The sequence below is a fragment of the Lonchura striata genome, chromosome 1 (assembly GCF_046129695.1).
Source record: "Lonchura striata isolate bLonStr1 chromosome 1, bLonStr1.mat, whole genome shotgun sequence".
NCBI lineage: Eukaryota > Metazoa > Chordata > Aves > Passeriformes > Estrildidae > Lonchura > Lonchura striata.
Genome location: NC_134603.1, coordinates 134,586,357 through 134,603,548, shown reverse-complemented (window position 1 = coordinate 134,603,548; position 17,192 = coordinate 134,586,357). Strand labels below are relative to the sequence as shown.

The 17,192-nt window shown below is 38.5% G+C and overlaps 1 protein-coding gene across 2 annotated transcripts in view; it reads left to right on the top strand.

Annotated features, from left to right (window-relative positions):
- The first annotated feature begins 1,309 nt into the window (after positions 1-1,309).
- Positions 1,310-17,192, top strand: part of LOC110482456 (GTP-binding protein 10) — a 54,949-nt gene continuing 39,066 nt past the window's right edge. For both annotated transcript variants that reach the window (XM_077788139.1, XM_021551727.2), the window contains exons 1-15: positions 1,310-1,453; positions 2,664-2,726; positions 4,081-4,146; positions 5,189-5,298; positions 7,232-7,308; positions 8,059-8,157; positions 9,975-10,124; positions 10,249-10,426; positions 11,155-11,275; positions 13,265-13,313; positions 13,398-13,519; positions 13,989-14,205; positions 15,085-15,249; positions 16,485-16,603; positions 17,024-17,142. In XM_077788139.1, the coding sequence (XP_077644265.1) occupies positions 1,310-1,453; positions 2,664-2,726; positions 4,081-4,146; positions 5,189-5,298; positions 7,232-7,308; positions 8,059-8,157; positions 9,975-10,124; positions 10,249-10,426; positions 11,155-11,275; positions 13,265-13,313; positions 13,398-13,519; positions 13,989-14,205; positions 15,085-15,249; positions 16,485-16,603; positions 17,024-17,142 (1,799 nt within the window). The remainder of the gene's footprint in view (positions 1,454-2,663; positions 2,727-4,080; positions 4,147-5,188; positions 5,299-7,231; positions 7,309-8,058; positions 8,158-9,974; positions 10,125-10,248; positions 10,427-11,154; positions 11,276-13,264; positions 13,314-13,397; positions 13,520-13,988; positions 14,206-15,084; positions 15,250-16,484; positions 16,604-17,023; positions 17,143-17,192) is intronic.

Genomic DNA, 17,192 nt, shown 5'->3' with positions numbered 1-17,192 from the left:
CTTGTTCCATCCAGTGTAAGCCCTCATACAAAACAGAATGTTCACAGAAACAAATATTTAAGTAGAACATGGAAGGGCCAGTAAAGTGTGCATAGTAATGGAGAGATGTGTGCACATGGGTGGATGAAGAGTGTCAGACACCAGCTCCAAGGTGGGCAACTGCACTGTCACATCATGTGAGGGCACTTCATAAATGTGCTACAGGTCATGCCTTTGTATGACCTGTGTTGCCTGATCACAGCTCAGGATGTCATGGATGTCAAAGGGGCTACAGCATTTTCTAAATTCAGAGTCCTATACTGTGCTAGGCTATCATTTTGCCTAAAATTACAGAAAATAAGTAGAAATGTTTATGAATTTCTACTAAATGCAGAATGTGTATGGGTGTTTTTGTGTGTACATTGTGTATAAACACACAATATTGGGTATTTTCCCTTTGATGCAAAGAGAAGTCTATAGCATATGTGAGTACTAATTGTGAGGTTCACCTTATTTCTGCAGAAGGCAAGTATGGGAGGGGTGTAGCATGCAAGCTGGGAAAAATGAAAATAAGGACTTGGTTGGTTACAGTTGGAACCATAAAGTTGCCTTTCTTGATTGTTATCAGTCAGTTCTTTTCATAAAAAAGCTATCTGGAGATTTAGACAGCTATGTTAGCATTTAATAAATTTATTCACATAATAAAATATTTATTTGTCAATGAAAACAGAGGTTGGCATCAAGAGTGCCTGCACTCAGACTTGCGATATGTGCACATCCAACGTGACACGTGTGCAGCTTGCCCAAAGTGTGTCCAGACCTGGGACTGGCAGCTGCAGTGAGCAGCCTGGAGCACCTGCGAGCACACCAAACGCTGTGCTGCCCTGGAATCCCAGCTGTCACCTAAACCTCAAGCAGCTGCTCACTGTTTGCAAGATCGGCTTGAGCTCTGCATCCCCTCACCCTTCTGTCCCGGCTTTTATTACTTTGTTGCATTGGCCTATGCACGGAAAAGGTTGCTTTCGCCCTTTTCCTCGCTGCCAGGCTACCCCAAGCAGCGCTTTGCTCTCTGGGGATTGTCATGTCTCATGGAGGGTTTTGTCATGATTGCTTGTTACGGACCCAGCGGCCTCTTCCCTTCCAGCTGCCCAGCATGTGGGAGCCGCCGGGTGGAAATGGTTTCCTCGCCGAGGTCGCGTTCGCAGACAGCAGCCCAGGAAGTGTCGGTTCTGGCCGGGTGGCGGCGGAGCTGCAGCAGCGGCAGGAGCCGCAGCGGCAGGAAGGCCGGGCCGGGCCGGGCCGGGCCGGGCCGTGCCGCGCCGCCGCTCCCATGGCAACGGCCGCGCCCGCCGCCGCCGCCATGGCCTCGCTGGCCGCGGCCCGGGCCCCCGCCCCGCGGGCGGCATCCCGCTCCCCCGGCCGCGGCCCCTCTCGCGGCGGCGAGAGGCGCACGAACGCCCCGGACACCGCCCAGGTGAGCTCCCCCGCGGGCAGGGGCACCGGTGCTGGCCCGAACTTGCCCCTGCCTTGCCCCTGCCCTGATCTGTTCCTCCCCTGCCCCTTCCCCTTCCCTTCCCTGCCCCTGCCCCGCTCCTCCCCTGCCCCTGTCCCTGTCCCTGCCCCTGCCCCTGTCCCTGTCCCTGCCCCTGCCCCTGTCCCTGCCCCTGCCCCTGTCCCTGTCCCTGCCTCTGCCTCTGCCCTGTCCCTGTCCCTGCCCCTGCCCTGTCCCTGCCCCTGCCCTGGCCCTGTCCCTGCCCCTGCCCTGCCCCTGTCCCTGTCCCTGCCCCTGCCCCTGTCCCTGTCCCTGTCCCTGCCCCTGCCCTGTCCCTGTCCCTGGCCCTGCCCTGTCCCTGCCCCTGCCCCTTCCCTGCCCCTGCCCCTGTCCCTGCCCCTGCCCTGCCCCTGTCCCTGTCCCTGCCCCTGCCCTGTCCCTGCCCCTGCCCCTGTCCCTGCCTCTGCCTCTGCCTCTGCCCTGTCCCTGTCCCTGCCCCTGCCCCTGCCCTGTCCCTGCCCCTGCCCCTTCCCTGTCCCTGCCCCTGTCCCTGTCCCTGCCCCTGCCCTGCCCCTGTCCCTGTCCCTGCCCCTGCCCTGCCCCTGTCCCTGTCCCTGCCCCTGCCCTGTCCCTGCCCCTGCCCCTGTCCCTGCCTCTGCCTCTGCCTCTGCCCTGTCCCTGTCCCTGCCCCTGCCCTGTCCCTGCCCCTGTCCCTACCCCTGTCCCTGTCCCTACCCCTGTCCCTGTCCCTGCCTCTGCCCTGCCCCTGTCCCTGCCCTGCCCCTGTCCCTGCCCCTGTCCCTGCCCCTGCCCTGGCCGTGCCCCTGCCCCTGCTCCTGTCCCTGCCCCTGTCCATGCCCCTGTCCCTGCCCTGCCCCTGTCCCTGTCCCTGTCCCTGTCCCTGCCCTGTCCTGCCCCTGCTCTGCCCCTGCCCCTGCCCTGTCCCTGCCCCTGTCCCTGTCCCTGCCCCTGTCCCTGCCCTGCCCCTGTCCCTGCCCCTGCCCCTGCTCCTGCCGTCTTTCTCGGGCTGAGAGCAACCCTGATGTGTGCTCCGCACGCGGCTTGAATTTACCCGTCCCTGAGTAAATCCATGTTCGTTTCACGCAGCTATTTCACATTTTAAACGCCTTAAAAGCAAAATTTCAAAATTGAAAAAAAAAAAAAAAAAAGGTTAAAAGTGTTGCGTTTTCAGGATACACAGTCGAGGTCAGTGGATTTGAATCACGTCATCGCACTACTGAAAGATTCGGGCTCAGTAAGTAACCCTGGTACCTCACTGTCTCTGTTACACAGTTCTTAATGGGGTTTTGACAATGTCTTTATACAGTTACTTTAGCACCCGCCCTGAATAAACTCAGAAGGGTTTATTATATCCAACAGAGGTAGCTGGAGCTACAGAGCACAAAGATGAGTACTTCTTGTATTTGAATGCTTCTAAAGATGATCATTGTTACTGAAAAAAATATGTGTCAATTACGGGCTTATATTAAAAAAAATACATAGAGGAAGAGAAGATCACACAGGAACTTTAAAAAAGACAAAAGCATGAGCATTCAAAAACTAGACATGCAGAATTTCTAGCATATTGGAGAATTTTAGAGTACTGAAACCTATAGCTGGGAAATAGATATACATACAACCTTATTGGAAGTATGTAATGAATTCATGTAATTGCCCAAGTTAACTGCTAACAGTTCTCCAGGGAGATGAATTTAAATGAAGGTGAAATATACAAAGGTTAATGTTGAAGAATAACTACAACTATTTATGCACACAGGAGAATTGTCATCTGATGGGCTTTCACAGATGATTTTTAGTCTCCACAAGGTGATTTGGCAGATTAAACTTACTAAGACATCAAATAATTTTGATCCAAAATATGGGTAATTTATGCTCTTAAACAAAGAACTGATTAAATCTAGCACATTTTAAATTAATGCCCCACAGAGAAGTAGTTATATCTTCCCCTCTTCCCTTTTTTTAATACAGAGCTGATAGAATAAACATACTGACTGAAGAAAAAAGTGCCAGATGATATTGTTTACTGCTTCTGTAGAGAGCATAAGATATATGATAAAATGCCTATAGGATTCTGGGCTTGTAGACTCCTGAAACAACTTCCTGGCCTGCCTCAAGTTGCAGGTGCTCAGGAGAGCTGAAATGAGCGCTGCACATCACTGAGACAGCCTAACATGTCCTCACTTCAGTTGTTTTCAGTTTTCAATTTGAAGGCTGTTTCCTAGTGGTGCAGAGCACTCTAAGCCACTTAGATCTACATGTTTCCACATTTATGTTGTGTGTGACATAGGTTTTGTTTTCTTAGTTGTTTTACAAAGAATCACAAAGAATTTAAGAGAAAGAGTCAACACGTTTGAACAGGTGTTTTTGAAAGCCTCTTCAGTTACAAGAGAACAGACTTCATACTTAGAAATGAGGCTTCATCATGGAGTTAATCGTGCTTCAAAGCACTTTGAGAATGTTGCTGTGTCTTGTAAACTTTTAAATCTGATTTCCAATTTCATTTAAACTTAAAAGGGGATAAACATAATCATTTAAGGTTCTAGGGCAAAAGCTACAATTAAAACCTGCTTTTCATTCTTTTACTTAAGAAAGATTTGGAAAAAGAGCAGCTGAAAACTCTCAAGAAGGTAGTCAAGCATTTTGAAAATGGACTTGTATCCTTTTTGCCACTCTAGAATTCTGAAGTCATGGTGTTTTATGTATGGTAATAGTCTAACTTTTCAGTAAAGTATTTGATGCTGTACTGTGCTTCCCTGTGGAGAATAGGGATGACCATATACATTCTCATCACTGGCCTCCTTGTGTGCACACAGCCAAGGTTGGTAAGCTGGCAAGATTCTTGGATATTAGATTAATTTGTCATAAAATTCAGTAGAGAGTTCTCACCTGCACAGTGGCTGAAAGTGTCCAAAAATGTAACTTGTGTACTTTAAACTCAGAATAGAAAAGCATAATAATTGCCACTGCTTAAGAAACAGCAGATAAAATTGCAAGATAAAATAGACTTCCAGTAAGGAAACATTTTAAGGAAAAATGAAGTCAGGCTAATTTATCTGTACAGTACAAACTGAAATGTTCCAGTAATGAGAAGTACTAAGGAGGGTGTTGGCATGTGGAAAAATGTTATTAATTTCATACAGTTCAGATAATTTGCACAGTGATTTAAGGCATCACATTACAACTGAGTTGTGTACCTAAAGGCAGTTTCTGTGAGTCTGTGGATTGGTAGCAACTTCTCAGTCTCAGTTCTCTGTTCGGCTTTGATTTTTTGCCTCTACCCTTAAATTAAATAATCTCAGTATGTATTTTGGTCCAGATTTTCAAATTTCAGTTAGTCACTTGGGACTAGAGGAGAAAACAATTGAAATATCACAAGTCTGTCTCAGAATTTAGATAGGTAAATCTGACATTGTGATCTAAAAACGTTTCATCCCCCATTTTTAGAAATTTAGTGCTGAGCTTCTAGTGAGTTCAGCTGAGAAGACACCTAAATCAGTTTTGCAGAAGTTGTACATATTTAAAAATAAAGCTGCTTAAGTATTGACTCACATACTTCCTTTAAACACCTAACTTTGTAAACATTGGTCTTATTTTTTGTTGGCTGTGTCTCTGAAGTGTGATGATCACAGTTTTCAGCTTTTTCTTCTGATTCATAGTGGTACAGATGATCTGATTTCCTTAATTTCACCTGAAAAGCCCCTTAAGGATGTAGCACAAATCACTGAAATTCTTAACCTGTGTGCAGAAAAAATGAATGAACAAGAAGCTTTCACTGAGCCTTTATGTGAACTTATTAAATTGTTTGAGTAAGTACCTCAGCCCCTTTTTTAGAGATTTAAATACTTTTTATTAACAGGTTTTCTAAGGCGAGTGACATATCCATACAGCATTTATCTACAAAGCACCTATATCTGCAATGTATCCATTTTATCATCCTTCTTTTCATCAGCTGTCTTTTACTTGTGTCCAGTTTCTGGTGACATGAATGAGGAACCTATTTTAGTAGTTCAGTAGCTGTGCACTTCCATGTTACATAATTCAAAACTGTGTTGGACTTGGCCCCAGCTTGATTGAAAGCAAGGTTCCCCAAGGTCTCTTACTGCCTAAGTCAATCTGGGACTGCTGGCCTCAAAAGATTCAGCAGCTATGTGGTACTGAGGTGTGTTTTGCTGTTCCAGACAAGATCTTAAGTGAATTTAAAAACTTATGGTGACACAAAGACATTCTAATACCTGAAGGTAAGCATTACAAAATGACAAGCCATATTACAGGAGAGAATGAACCGCTAAAGGATTTAGGATTTATATTTAGTTTAAAAATGTATTGCATGAACTTTTGGGCATCTTTGTTGTCACCATATTTTGAATAATCAGTAGAATAGAATTTAGGTGTTACCCACACTTCTCAGTAGTTTTCTCCTCCTCAATAATTCAGTAAAGTTATTTATGGTGTGCTTGTAGCTACAGTTACTCCTGTATTTAATTTCATTTGAGGAGAATGAGGAAGAGAAAAAAAAAAAAAAAACAAACCACCAGATAGAAAACTAGTGGCATAATAAAACAGATATTCAGGTAAATTTTTACATAGGTTCCTGTCAGCTGTTATGTTTCATAAATGCAGAACTTGCCAGCTGAATCTTTTAGTTCCCTAAGCACTCTGAGATGTACTGCTTTTCTTTGCTGCCACACTGTGGGGAGTGAGGAGGTACATCATGGAGTTTAATTTTCTCTGGTGTTTGCTAGAAGCATAACAAAACTGAGCATGAGTATATGAAGTTGATAAAATGTAGCTGTGAGACTTTTCCTCTTTTAGAGCAGTTCAGCACTAATTGTGGCTTCTGCAGTGATTATATGTTAGAAAATTGCACCTTTGGGTTTTGCTTTAATTTCTGTACTATGGAAATTCCATCACAATTCACTACTACTTTATATGACAGAGAAGTCTTTAACCAGAGGCAGGGGCTGGGTTTTTTTTTTTAGAATTAAGTTTCAGCTACATTAATTTCTCCAGTAAAATATCCCATTCTTTTGTAACTGCTTCTGTTTACCTGTCTTCTTCCCACTTTTTTTTTTTTCAATGTCTTGTTTCTCCCTCCCCTGCCTCTCCCAGAATTTACTCTGTTGTTTCTTCTCTCCTTTCTTTTTCTCTGGCAGTGTTTAGAGAGGTAAACCTACTGGAAAGCTGCTTGTACAGTATGTGCTGCAGAGACCTTAGGATAATACTGTAATGTTTACTGTTAGACAGTTTTTAGCACTTACATGTTTATGTCATATCTGACTATTTTGAATATGTTCTTGAATATTTATTAATATCCTGTTTTTGAAAATAAATTTGTTGTTGTGCTATTTGGAGTCAGTTTATTTGGTTTACTTTTATCCATTTCAAGAGGTCTTGCCCAGAGATATGATCCCTTTTTTCCACCTCTGCACATGTGTGTACATAGCCTATCTCTGTAATAGCCTGATAGTGTCTATGTTGTAGGATTTAGTCTTCCACATTTAAATGACATTTGTTTATTCAGCATGTCTTGTTGCATCATATTTTAATTATGAAAATAGTATCTCTGAACATGTACCACTAATTGCCAATATGTAATTGCAGATTATGCAAAGAATGCATTCACCCTAGAAAATGTGTCCTTATCTGAAAAAATTAGCAAGGAAGAAGAGAACACCTAATGAACTTTTCTGGTGACTTGATTAAAACATAGTTGCATTATTTTCACATTTCATTTTGCAGGTTACCATTTCAAAAAAAGAAATTCTCTGATAAAGCAAACTATTCAGATGAAGTTTCACAATCCATTGCACAACTGGGTGAGTGTAACCTGATACACCACAATAAAATTATGATTATGCCACAATAAAATCAACTGTATTATTAGCACAAATGTAATTTATTGTTACTCCTTAGTAAATGTAGGTAGTTTCTTTAAATTATTCATTCAATCCTCTGTGTTTTTTCATATTAGAAACAATTTTTACTTTGCTCTGCAGCTAACCTGAAGATTGGCTAGCAGAATTACCTATTTGCCAATGTCAAAAGCCACATGAGAAAAATGTTATCAGTGCAGATGAAGAAGTAAATGTGTATCTAGCCTGTTTCATTTCATTTTGATCTGAGAAATTGGGGTATCACTGTAAACACTGAAACCTGGGATGCCAGGAATATGTATGCTTCCTGCTTCTATGCTCCTTTATTTAATCTTATATCTGCTTAGAAGAGTTTCTAATAACATGGTAGTGATGGCAACAGCTTGGTGTAGTAGCTTAGTAGCTTTCCTCAGAATTCCACAACTTCTGGAACAACATCCAGTGCCTTGTAAGTGTCTGTAGCCATAAAGCAGAGAAGGTAACTTTGATTAAACTTATGCTACTCCTCTAAGATGCCTTTGTCCTCTCCAGTGTGGGAGTCTCTGCCTCTTGAATATCTTATAATGAAACTTCGCATGAAATTACAGATTTGTAGGTAATACTAAGTGCTGTGAAAAGAAGAATATTGTGTTAAGAATACTTTCTAAAAAAATTATAAAGTCTGTTAATTACATTTATTTCACTTTCTGACAGGTTACTTGATGAGAGTGCCAAGCTCTCAAGTTAAAATACAAATCTGTAAGAGTATTATTAACTTTTATAATACAGAGTTACCAGGAAAACTACTTTCAGGTAAAGCAGGATAATTTTTTTTTAATGATCCCAACTACTTTGAAATGCCTATTTTAATTAGCTATCGTTTAATTTTTCTTTATAACTATGGTTACTGTATCTCATATATTAAATATATAACATTGTCAAATGTATAATTAACATGTTTTTAGAGAGGTGCATATTCTAAATATAAAATAAGCTCATCAATGTGCAAGGAATTAATTATTACACTTACAAAATTGGCATTAAATGGCATCCAGAAAATGTGAAGTGATATAAGATCTCTGAAATGTGGGTAATGGAGGGGGAAAAAAAAGCACTTAGGATCAAAATTATAAGAAGGGAAATGTAGTTTTCAGGTTTTTATATGTAGCCTGGAGAGAAGCAGCTCTGGTGTCACTTGTGTTGTGAGGGATAGATCTGAAACTATGTAAATTTGATTGAGTTCATATTACATGGACACATTTGAGCATAGGTTTAAAGAAATGGTGTGACTTATCTCTACAGGAAGAGGCTATGCATGAACTCAGGCATGATCAGAATGCACTATTGTATAATTCCTTTGACTCTTATGATGGTGCCAGAGACTGTTGTCAGGTGAAGTCAGTCATGGATCCCCTCCCACAGGGACACAACATCACATGCTCTGAGACTGCTGAATTTATAGGCAGCCAGCCTCAAGGGAATATTGCCACAGTGTGGCTCAAGAGTGCAGGTCAGGGAGCTTGATGTCAGTGTGCTCCCCTGCTGTGTTCCTGCAGTGAGGAACTAGTCCTGTGCCCTTTTACAAGTTTTATTTTAGGAGGCCTAAAGAAGCTGCTGCTACTATAACCCTTTCAAAATTCTAGAAATATGAAAGCACCCAAATCTGTTTTTACCTTACAAACAAGACTCAAATCCCGCAAGTAGCTATGTGTGCATTTAGTTCTGTATCTGTAAATAATTCCATTGGGATAAGTGAATGTTATTGAGCAATTTTGTTTTTCTTCTTCCAGTTCAGAAAATAAGATACATTAACTTGAAATGAAGAATGTGTTTCAGTCTGATTTTTTTCTTAAGTCAAATATTTCATCTCTAAGCATATATGTAAATCTTGCCAAAGTCTGACCCTACAGAGTTCTCTTATCTATAAAGTAATATCAACTTGGAGCCTATCAGAGTGTGCGCTTAGTTAAACCTCCATGTGCATTATCTGTATTTATCAGTCTTGTACTTTATGACATTTGATATATATGTGTGTGTGTGTATTTATATACACATATATATATTTAAACTGCTTAAGATAAACTTGCTCTCATGAGATATCATAATATTAAAAAAAATATACATTTATTTTCTCAGTGCTTCACCTTCCCCATAATTCAGTAATGAAATACATATTTGCATATGCCTGGACAGAAGTAAAAATAGGGACACATTAGAAAGTCAAGCTTGTAAATCAAAGTTTGGATTTTGATTTTAATATTTTAAGTAATATGATGATAGAATGCAGTAATTCTCTAGTCAACAGGCTACTGAAGAGAGCTAGGTTACTGATGACTGAAGAAAGTTTTTCACTTCTATAGCCCTGCTTTTGCTTTCATTATCTAAATTCTAAGAAGCAAGTAATTTGTTTCTATGGCATTGAAGTCTGCTTGAGGATGAGTCTGTTGTATATATTATAGGCACTATTCAGATATACTAAAAACAGTTCTTCTGTATTGCATTGTTTTTCTTAATTCCTTGAAATATGATACTTGATTTTCAATCCTTTCTTTAAAATGTATGAACATTTTATGAAGTAATCAAAAGTCTGAGTATTTACTGCATTTCGACTAAAGCTAGTGTATGTGCAGGTTACCAGCCAACAAGTCCCATCTATAAAATCAAGATGGCTGAAGCAGGAGGATTAGCAGAAGCTCTTGTTTTGTCACTAGCATTAGTTGAAAATCAACTTACTGAGAAGTTGTGGGTACTTAAAGCTCTTCAGCATCTTTCCACCTCTGGTTAGTACAAACTGTTCTTTCAATAATATCATTACCATTGATTATAGATAATTTGTTCTCTGAACATGTGTGAAACAATTACTGACCTATAGAGAATTAATTACTCTGATTTACATAATTTCAGAAATAAGTTGTGGACAAATGGTGAAGGCCCAAGCAGCCAGCAGGCTTTGTTTGTGTCTTAATGGTGCTGACCCCTCAGGACAGCTGGTGTTCCGCTCCTCAGATATTCTATGGAACCTGCTAGAAAAAGCCTCAAAAGAAGAAGTTGTCAATCAGCTCAGAAGCTTGGAATGTGTACAGTAAGTACAGGGAGCATTTTATGAATTAATTTTGTAATTTTGGAGACATCTGGAGCATTCTGTTGTGTAGCATTTTGTTTGAAATTAACTTAGAGAAACGCAAAGGGATCTCTGATTGCATCCTCATTAAGTTTTCAGTATTAACATAGTAGTTGCTGTTACAGGGTAAGAAGAAGGTGCTCTGCTGCATAGTGCAGGAAGAATAGCTCTATCTATTGCTTTGTACATTAGAAGAGTTAATTGCAGCATTTTGAAGTTCCCACATTAGGCTTAACAGACCAGTATTCCTTCACTGTTGAAATGCTGATGTTACAAAATTACAAGAAATTTCTATGCCATGATATACAAGGTTTATTTCTAGATCCTCTACTGGAGTAAATAACAGGTTCTTCCTTAGTGAGTTAGACTGTTTTAACTATTTAAGATCAGACTATTTCTTCTCAATAATCATTCAGCAATGTCTGAGTAAATACTGTGTCTTTGTATTATTATAACACAAACAGTGGAAGATGCAATTTTTAATGCATGCATCTTGCATCTATGAATAAATGGGATGCCTAGTGGTACCCAAAATAATCCACTTCATAATAAAGTTTTAAGTTATTTCTCTTGTAGTTTAACCCTAAGGCTTTGAAAAGTATGACGCTGAATGAAGATTCATATATGTAGAACTGTCCTACATTAGAATATCAAAGGGAAAAGTAAAATGCATTTCATTTTCTTCTAAGTGCTTTGAAAGAAGTATTTGTAGATGTCACGTGTGGCTTCCAGCACTGCGATCACCAGCTACGGAATGACCTCTTGGTGATTGCCACATTACTAGCTGAAAACCCTGCAGTACCTATGATTGTAAGTATTTAGAGTTGTATTCCAGAGACTAATAACTTCTCCTTTGCTTTTATTAGCTTGGTATTCTTCCCCATTAGGGTTCTAATATTTTTTCTCTCCTGTGTCTACAGTGCTTTTTTTTTTCTTTCTTGGATTTGCTGAACAAGAAAATATTTTTTAGCTCTGCAGTTGTCTTTACCTCAAAGAGACATAAAATCTGTAGGTCATTAGCCCAGAATACTAGCATCAACCTTATTTAATACTTAGAAAATCACATTAACATTATTTATGAAAAATTTTATATTAATTGTCATATTCTTGTATGGGTTCTTGAATGTGCCATTCTCCTAAAATGAGTTTTGCACTAAATCACATTTGTTGTTTGAAGATGTAGGTTATATTCAGATGACCCAAGTTCAATGTGTGCCTCATAACTGGGAACAAGAAGGGTGTCCAAAAATCAGCTCAGGTGCTCTAAGTAGGAGTCTGCAAAAATAATTACTTAGGTCCTGTTAATAAGAGACACATAAATTCTTTTAAAGACTACATCACATAATGCACTACCGTGACTTGTCTGAAATGTAGATGAGTCATTCTTTTGTAATATTCCAGAATTTTTATGAGACACCTGCAGAGAAATTAACTTTATATAGACATTAATATTGCTTTAGTCTCATTTTACACTTGAGATTTACAACTTCAAATGAAGTTGTGACATACATACTGAATAATTAAGCAATCAGATCCCTGTGGATCAATTGGCTGTTCAGGAATATATTACTTTCCTCTTGAAGAGAAGTCTACCAGTTGGCTGTATTACTAAATGAAGATTACAGACTTTTCATTCAAGCTTTTCATTTAATACCAACTAATATGAAATATCTGTTATGCTATTGCAGCAACGTATTGGATATCTAAAACATTCAAATTGTTTATCTGGCTGTAGAAACAGGGCATTTTATTCCTACAGAATAAGTAAACCAGATATGCATCTTTAATTCCTTATACTAAAATAAAGAAAATTTATTTCTATAAAAAGAAAATATTAAAACAATTTAATTCAGGTTCTTTACTCTCAGCCTGCCTAGAGATTTTGCAAGGTATAAATATCAGATAGAAAAAACATTAACATTACCATATAATTCTGCCTTATATATAATACTAGAGCAATTTCCTCCAGAATGTTCCCTTTTCTTCTTAATATATTATCCAAGCAACTCCAGAAAAGTCAGTCTTGTATTTTATACAGTTCACAAATCAGCACAGGAGTCTGAGCCTTTGAAAAGGAAAAGTTTTCTCATCACAAGCAAACTGTAAAATTTCTATAAAGTTCTGAATGCTATTATTATCTCTGTGTTAGAAAAAAAAAACTTGTTTGCTAATTATTTACCTCAGAAACAACACCCCTTTGCCTCTAATGTGCTGCGTAGACACATTCTGGCTTTGGTCCTATCCATAGTTATATTAGACATTATAGCCCTTCTGTTAACTCTCTAGGAGCTGTGATTTACAAGATTTTATTTATGAACATTTCATATGGGATGTTGGTAAATTCTTCTTGCCCATATATGCAGTTTTCATATGTTTACTTGTAAATGCACTGAATTTGAAGTGCCTTGGTACGCACAATTGATACCACAAAATTATATGCACTGATGACCCTGATGTAAAACATGACCAAATGCATTTTAAAAAACAGCTCTAAAAGCACTGAGAATATTTTTCTGTGTTAGACTATAGTAGTAAATGCAAGTGTTTGGGATGTCCCCACAGAAGTTCAGACCTGTAGTGAATGAAACATGGGTTTAACTAATTGCACCCTTAGGACTGCAGTTAGTTATTGTTGTATAATGTACAAATGGTTGTTCTCTTCTTTGATAAAATTCTGTTTATTCTGCCACAGGATACATTAAATTCTGTGTTCTGAAGAAAAAAGTCAAGCCAAAATTAAATCATAAGTCTTAATTTCACTGCAATTTAATTAATGTATGTTTTTTGAATGCCTCTTAGGAAAGTGGATTTGCAAAGGTCTTAATAGTACTTGCAACATGTACTGAAGGTAAGAGATTCCATACTGCATAATTACACAATTTTTTGCTTTTAATTAGGTTTTTTTGTAACTTATCTACCATTTTCTTCATAGTTAAACTTCCCAATCCCTTGGTAAAGGGTTTTAAACTTACCTACTCATATGAGGATTTTGAGATGAAGAAGTTACTATTTAATGTATTACAGATCTTCTCTAGAGACCCATCTGCTGCACAGGTAAGTTGTAACAGAATAGAAATAATAATTTAAAAAAAAAGACAAAAGAATCACGAGACTATTACTTATCTGTCCATCTGCCATAGTTCAGTACACTGAAATTATCTGTTCTCCAAATCAAGAATTCATACATAACTTCAGACCAAGCCCTGCTGTTGGAAAGCAGCCTACAATTTCTATTTTAGAAAGTTACGAACTTAGACCACGCTAGGAAAATTGCTGACAAGTGACTGCAGAGCATTATTGAAATACACCTGAAGAACATAATAAAATTTAACAAACCACAGTCTCTGGGAAAGCTATAGAATATAAAATTTGCCTGTACTTGTACTCTTCATGACATATTTTCTCAATAAAAATATAATTTTGCTGGTGTAGGGCAGATAGAGTTGACTCACCCTTTAGATTTTTATTACTTGCATATAAAACCTGTAAACTGTCTCTCTTTTTCTTTTTCTGGACTCTGCAGCTCCTCAGTGAAAACCATGTAATGCCAGCTTTGCTTTATTATGTGAAACAAAATCGAAAGTCTGGATTTCCTGACTGGTCTGCTGCCCAATATGAAGAATTACAGCTTCATGCACTTGCTGTTTTAGCTTCAGTGGCTCCTGTGTTAGTAGACAAATATTTGTCCTGCCAAGCGAATACTCTTCTCCTTGTGTTTCTAGAATGGTGTGTAGGCCAAGGTCAGTGGGTACTCATGGCTTTCATACACAGGTAACCTCAGAACAATTCAACTGAACCTACTTTCTTTGACAGGAAAGGAAAATGTAAAACTCATGATGTCAGAATGATTCTTTTTCATAGAACTCCTAGGAAAGAAAAAACAACCAAAACCAAAAAATAAAGTAACCATCTTTTTTTTTGTGCTGAAAGATGAGCTGGTGCCCCTCTCCCTGTGTACCACTGTACTGATATTCCTTCAGACAAACACCTCTACTCTCTGTGTTTTAAGTAAGCCAGGCCCTTCCCTTCCCAGGCAAGAAGTCCAAGCAGGAACTCCTGCCATAAGACAGGACATGTTAACTCAGAGTCATACATAGTGAGACAGGTTCCAGATTACAGCTGGCTTCTGGGCATCAGATAAGAGCATGGGCTAAGCAAAAATATAACTATGTGTACTCAGTTTTATTGATCAGATTTCTAAGGATAGGTATTTTTCATCATAAAATTGGTATGTCTTCCTAGGTTTCCTAAGAAATTTCCTAAGAAATTTTTATTTGGGTTGAATGGAGATCAAAAGGTTTTGATTAAATGTCATACTAAACATATATTTTGAGTTTGTAAAACTACTCATGAACCCAGTAAGGTTAAAAAATGTATAATAATTTTAAATGTTCACCAAAATGTTACCTTTTTTATGCATGTAAAAAGTGTAGTTCTACATAAAAAGGCTTATTACTAGATGGTTTTAAAGAATAATTTCTAACTTCAATGGGGTTTGGGGGTTTTTGTTGTTGTTGTGTTTTGGGATTTTGTTTTGTTTTGTTGTTATTTTTCCTGAGCACATTATTCTGAACATAGATTATCCACCAAAACTAGTATTCATTGTGATTGCTCCACAGATCCTTTCTTTGGACAGGGTAGCAGTTTCCATGGAACAGGTGGTCGTGGCAACAAACTCCCGCAAATGCGCTACAGCCTCCGAGCTCTGAGATCTGTTGTGGCCCTCTATGATGATGCTGTGAGCATTAATCTGTGTGACCAGGGAGCAATTAGCCAGCTACTGGGTAAAGCACAATTTGTATTGCTGTTCTTTAATTAGTACATTTCTGTTGACACTGAGAATGTTCATGCTTTCTGTGTGCCATGCTTTTAGTGTGTCCTTCGACTGCTGAAAAACTAAAAAAAAAACTCTACCAATTAATCCAAGATGTAACTGATTTTATGTTATTTCTTTTTCTATTTCAATACACATTGAACGAGTTAAGCAAAGAAGACAGTTTTAAAAGTTTAGATGTTTAATTTCAGAGCAAAAGCTGCCTCTTCTCACTTTGCATTACTGCATTTGGTAGATCTTGTTTTCATTGTGGCAGTCCCCAGAAACTCCAGCCCATGAGTATTTTTCCACCTAGGTCTATCATGGTGTTGCTTTCCACAACTCCTCTTAGCATAGAATAAAACTATTAACATGGTACCTTTATATGAACAACATGAAGGAAGAAAGCAGAATAAAACTGCTTAATCACTGCTCCTGCAATTTTAGAGCATTTCTTGTTCAGTAACACATACCTTCTGTTAAATTTGGTTTAAGTTCCAAAACAAGCTGGTTTAAGTTTTTCTTACAATAACAGAAAGTTTTCACTACTCTGACGGAAACAAAACAGAAAAGATCCTTTGGAATTCAAAGAGTATGTTCTAACAAAAAGCCTAGAAACTAAATATTTTATAGCCTCATTTCAACTCCAGTGAAAGCTCTGGAAACCTGCAGATTTTAGTGAAAGCAAAATTATTACTATACCTTACATATCAGAATCAATTAACTTTTACTCTAGGGGAGAATTTGTGTATGAATGCTCTCTTCCACATAGTGGTTCCAAGGCTGACTTTCTCAGAAATGGTGGTATTTCATGTTTTTCCCACATTTCCACTGTCAGTTCAAACATTTGTGAAGCTGTGGAGTAGAGTGAACCAGCCAGTTTGTTGTCTTTTTCTAAGAGTTCCTTAATTCATATCAGTTCCCTGAATTCCGTACACTGACACAATATAAGGGGCAGCACAGAGTCTGAACAAGGGAGAAGTCAGTGCAAGCTGTTGTCATTGTCACCAAGAGTAAAGGCCATGAAACTGCAGCATCAGAGTGCTGCACTTCTGGAAGCTATTATTTAAACACAGGAGATAAAACTGAACTTACTTTAAAAATCCTTTAATATAAATTTGAGTTTTGTAAAAAGCAGCAGCTGTAATAGAATTTTGACATCTGTATAGGGTCATTCATATATATATAAAATATATCCATTTACAGACATCTTAAAGTATGCAGCAGACAAATCTAAAGAAAAAGAAGGTACCGTTCTACTGGAAATCCAAGCTGACATATTATTTATTTTATCTGTTCTCTGTGAAAATGATGTCCACAGAAAGGTATGTATATTTCTACCTTATACTGTGCAGAAAATGTCAAAATATACTATATTTTATTTTTAGGGACACTGCTTTTTTGTGTTTTAAATGAAAAGCAGGTGTCAATTGTAGTTCATTGTTAAAAAGTCATGTTTCTTGACCCAGCTAAAATATAAATCATTCAGAAATCCACTAGCAAGTATTGAATCTATTTGTTAATTTACATTATTTTGAAATTAATATATGAAAGAGTGTTAAGAGATGAATTAGCACTTCGAAAAAACTGAAAATCTTCCCTATGTGTACATCCTGCTCTAACAAGTGGACCAAATTCATTACAATAGAAATATTTACATTTCTCATTTTCCATTGTATTTTCTTACATGTTTAAATTTAGTAAATATGGCTTAAGAAACATTGCTTTAATTAACATTTCAACAGGAACTCTTCAGCTGTGAAGGAGTTGGTATACTCATCTCATTCTTTAAGATGGATCCAAGGAAGTTATATTGTGCATTATCCCACAATTGTCTCCTCCTCAGTGCACTCGACTGCTTGTGGTTAGTGAACTATTTTAGCAGCAGTAACTTGGTAAAATGTCAAGTCTTGT